Here is a 4,372-nt window from a genome sequence, read left to right as displayed (position 1 = left end):
CCCCCCTCCCTCCCCCTTCCCTTCCCCGTCCCGTTCTCAGGCCCGTTGCAAGATCAGCAGCGAGATGGTCGCCCTGAAGGTGTACAAGCTGTCCGAGCAAGGGGACATTCAGCGCATGCAGCTGTACAGGGAGATCAAGCTGCATGCGCGACTGAGACACTCCAACATTGTGCAGTACTACGCGTGCTTTCTGGTAAGTTGAGGTGGGGGATGGAAGGGCGGCTGCATATGGCTGGCTGGGAGGGGTGCCGCGTGGACCTTCTCTCTTGGGTTCGTGCCACCCCTTTTTCTCCCCCCGCGGGGGGACGCTGATGGAGAGGAGGGGGCCGGGCCGGGAAGACCCCATCCGCGCCGCCTCCTTGCGTGGCTTCCAGAAACACATCCCCCCCCCCTTCCCCCGCACCCAGCAAACACCTCCCCCTCGTATCCCTCGCACCCCCGCCCACCCCCCTCCCCCTTCAGGAGCAGCAACGTGTCATTCTGGTGACGGAGTACGCCACCGGGGGCGACCTGCTCCGGATTATGTACAAGTGCGGCGGGCGGCTGTTCGAGCGGCAGGCCGTGAACCTGGTGCTGCAGCCCTTCCTTACCGCGCTGCACTACCTGCACACACTGGGGATTGTGCACCGGTATGTGGGGGGGGGGAGGGGAAGAAGGGGGGAGAGGGTCCAGAAGGGGCCCCGCGCCGGGTTGTGTCCTGCGCATGTGGCTGCTGTTCCACAGGCGTATGTGTATATGCGTATGTATGTGTACATGTATCTGTGTATAAATATTTATCCGCGTACCGTCCTCCAGCGCCATCTCGCCGCTCGTGTGTGTTTTACCCCCACGTCCTCTGTGACTTCCCCCCCAACCCCTCGGCTACCTCCCAGGCCCCGACCAATCACTTCCCGCCTCTCACCCCTGCCTCGCAACCCCTCTCACCCCCGCCTCTCACACCCCCCGTCGGCCCCCTCAGCGACATCAAGCCCGAGAACGTGCTGTTCGCGGAGGGCAAGATCCTCAAACTCGCGGACTTCGGTCTGGCCATCAGCCTGCGGGAGGAGAGGGCAAACACGCGAGCGGGTGGGGGGGCCGGGCCGAGTGCGTGTATGTGTATGTGTATGTGTATGTATATGTGTATAGGGCCCGGGTAAGAGGTTGGAGACAGTTGGAAATGGTCTTTACTCGGATTACCAATACCTCATGTGTTGGTCTTTGTTGTACGGCACGTGTATACCCTCCATTCCCCCCTCTTTCCCCCTCGCGTCCCTTTCTGCTTGGGAGGCTTGGGATTATTCGCAACCCGTTCTTCTCCTCCGCCTCCCTCCCCTCCCCTCGTGCAGCGGTTCCGTCCATCTTCTCCCCTCTTTCCCCCCCGGGGGTTCACATTCGCGGGTGTAGCTGGAGGGGAGAAACACTGCAGCACTTTCCCGCCTTGGGCTCGTACGGCAATACCCGTAACCTTTCCGTGATCGTGTTGTCCCCTCGTGTCCCTTCTTCGGCTGCTCACCTCTCCCCTCCCTCACCTCCGGGGCCCCCTCCCTACTCCGCACTCAGCACAGGCACTCTGGACTACATGGCCCCCGAGGGTGAGGGGGCTGGGGGGTTGAGGGGGTCGACGCCGTGTGATCGTGTGTGTATTAGGATGAGGCGGGGGAGGGGACGCCCGCAATGGCGATTAAACCCCGCGATTCCCCACCTCCTCCCGCAACCACTCACGTGCGGTCTGGGTCAACAGGAATCGTGCACGTATCCCCTTCCACCCCAAACACACACATGCACACACACACACACACACACACACACACACACACACACACACACACACACACACACCGGAACCGAGCTTTTCCTTGACCCCTTCAACCCCCCTTCCCACCCCCCCGGGCAGTTCTCCGCTGCCCGACCAAGAAGACCCCTGACGAGAACAAGGGCAACCCGGAGTCCGCCCACTACCACCAGGCGGTGGATGCCTGGGCCGTGGGGGTGTTTGCGTACGAACTGATTGTCGGAGCACCCCCCTTCAAGGCCGCTCAGATGATCGACACGGCTCGCAACATCATGCACGCCCCTGTCAGCTTCCCCGAGACCGTGTCCGACCTGGCCAAGGACTTCATCATGAGGGCACTGCACAAGGTACCCCTGGCTGGGGGGGTTGTAGTTGGGGGGTTGGTAGTTGGCAGGAGTTGTTGTGGCAGTTGTCCGTTGTGACTGAGAACACCCCGGGTGGGGCTGTTTTTCTCTTTTTATTGTCTTGTAAGATGTGTGTCTGTGCGTATGTTCGTGGGGTAGGGGGGTATGAGGAAGGAGGTGGGGGAAAATGTGTGTGTGCGTGTGTGAGGAGGAGTCAAGGGGAGAGGGCTGCACTCCACACGCGCATGGTGTGCTGAGCCTTCCCTTCCCCTTCCCCCCTTCCCCCCCACTTATGGGCACGTTGCGGCGGGTGTTGATCAGCAAGGGGCCCTCCACACCCTCGTTCCGAACTGCGGCGTTGGTGGCCCGGGCCCCCCATTGGCCCCCCCATTGTCCCCCCCTTCCCGCCCTTCCCCAGCCCACCTAGGACGGGCAGTTTCGCTGATGAACTGCGGGACTCCGGCAGCCAGCTGGCACCTCTACGTGTTTTCCCCCCCCCTGATTTCCCCCCCTCCCCCTCCCCCTCCCGTCCCCCTCCCCGTCCCTCCTCCCCCCCCTCAGGACGCCACCTCCCGTCTCACCGTGTTGGAGATGTTGCACCACCCCTGGATCACCATGTTCCAACGCCGCTCCTCCGTGCGCATCGTGTACACCAGATCCAACTCGCTCATGGAGCTGATGCCGCCCGAGTCAGCCGCGCCGGGGGGGGCCCAAGGCGCAGGGGGGGGCCCCCCGGGGGGAGGGGAAGGGGATCCGGATGACCCGGGTGGTGGTGGTGGCGGCGGCGGCTACCGCGGCGGTGTGGGCGGTGTGCACCCGCACCCGCACCAGCACCCGCAAGGCGCTAGGAGTTTGCAGCAGTCGGTGTCGGCACACCGACGCGGCTCAGCGCAGGGGTATGCGGATTTGGGCAGCGGTGTCGGCGGCGGCGGCGGCTTTGGCAACACCACCACCACCACCACCACCAGCGGTGGTGGTGTCGTTGGTGTTGGAAGCAGTGGCGGACAGTGCGCTCACGTTGGGGGGTCCCACGCGGCGCCGCGGGGGGGGGAGTCGGGTCGGGCGCGGTCGCGACTGGCGCCGCAGTGAGGGCTCGTGGCGGGGGAGGGGGGAAGGGGGAGAGGGGGGGACTTTACATGCGCTTGGAAGCGGTTTGTGGTTGTGGTTGTCATTGAGGGGCTATGTGTGTGTGTCTGCGTGCGTGTGTGTGTGTGTGTGAAAAGGGGTGGGGGAGGCCAGAAGGACAGGAAGGAGAGCGAGGAGTGCAGGGCTGTTTGTGTGTATGTCGGTGCAGCTGTACGGGCTTGGGAGATGTGTTTGGAAGCCGGACCGCATGTCTGTCTGTCTGTCTGTTGGTCGCGTTTCTGATCACACCCTCTCTGGGCGCAACCCTTCCCATTCGTAAGCCCTCACACCCACACACCCACACACCCACACCCACACACCCACACACGTCCAACCCCCCCCACACACACCCTTCCCCCCCCCACACACACACCCTCCCCCGCCACACACACCCTCCCCCTCCATACACACGCACACATCCACACACACGCACCCACCCACACGCACACCCGAAAAGACATTGAAGACGGCGGTATGGCGCGCTGGCGGCGCTGTTGGTGCAACAGGTCCTGCGATCTGCTCCGGAGCGCCCGGTCGCGGTGGTGGAGGTTGCTGTTGTTGATGGTGGTGGTGGTGGCGGTGGCGGTGGCGGTGGCGGTGGTCTAATCGGTCTACTATTGACGGTGGAGTGGACGAAATGGCTCCCTTTCCTTTAATTGTTGGGGGGTTGTACGAATGTATGTACGTATGTTGTATGTATGTATGTGCGCTGCACGGTGGCGTGTGTGCCATGTTAGTTGAGGTAGTTGAGGTCGTTGTTGTTGCTGGGCGATGGGTGCTGCCGCGCAAAGCGGTCAACCCCCAACGGGGCCCGTGATGTCCCTTGATGGCACCTTGGAGTGATGGGGCAGCCAGTTGCGCTATTCATATAGTCAATGGCAGGAACAGCAACATTTAATTTACCAGTCGTAACGGCGGTCGTGTCGTCCTGTGTGTACGTCTAAGCTTCCCTGCGTGTAACCCCGAGTTACGAGTCAGGCGGTGGAATCGCATAGAGGTGTATGATGGTGGTGGTGGTGGTGGTGGTGTAGTGGTGATGGTGGTGGTGGTGGTGTAGTGGTGATGGTGGTGGTGGTGGTGGTGTAGTGGTGATGGTGGTGGTGGTGATGGTGGTGGTGGTGTAGTGGTGAAG

General features: G+C 62.6%; 1 protein-coding gene across 1 annotated transcript in view; it reads left to right on the top strand.

Moving 5' to 3' along the window:
• The window catches only part of VOLCADRAFT_32796 (uncharacterized protein), a gene marked incomplete at both ends in the record, with an annotated part of 4,359 nt that extends 1,626 nt beyond the window's left edge, over nt 1-2,733 (top strand). Inside the window, 5 exons of the mRNA XM_002949730.1 lie at nt 41-193; nt 463-629; nt 959-1,065; nt 1,874-2,118; nt 2,677-2,733. Coding sequence (XP_002949776.1) covers nt 41-193; nt 463-629; nt 959-1,065; nt 1,874-2,118; nt 2,677-2,733 — 729 coding nt within the window. The remainder of the gene's footprint in view (nt 1-40; nt 194-462; nt 630-958; nt 1,066-1,873; nt 2,119-2,676) is intronic.
• Between the last annotated feature and the right edge of the window lie 1,639 nt (nt 2,734-4,372).

The sequence above is a fragment of the Volvox carteri genome, assembly GCF_000143455.1.
Source record: "Volvox carteri f. nagariensis unplaced genomic scaffold VOLCAscaffold_15, whole genome shotgun sequence".
Classification (NCBI taxonomy): Eukaryota; Viridiplantae; Chlorophyta; class Chlorophyceae; order Chlamydomonadales; family Volvocaceae; genus Volvox; species Volvox carteri.
Note: the sequence above shows the minus strand (reverse complement) of the source record. Positions and strands in the feature narration are given on the sequence as shown.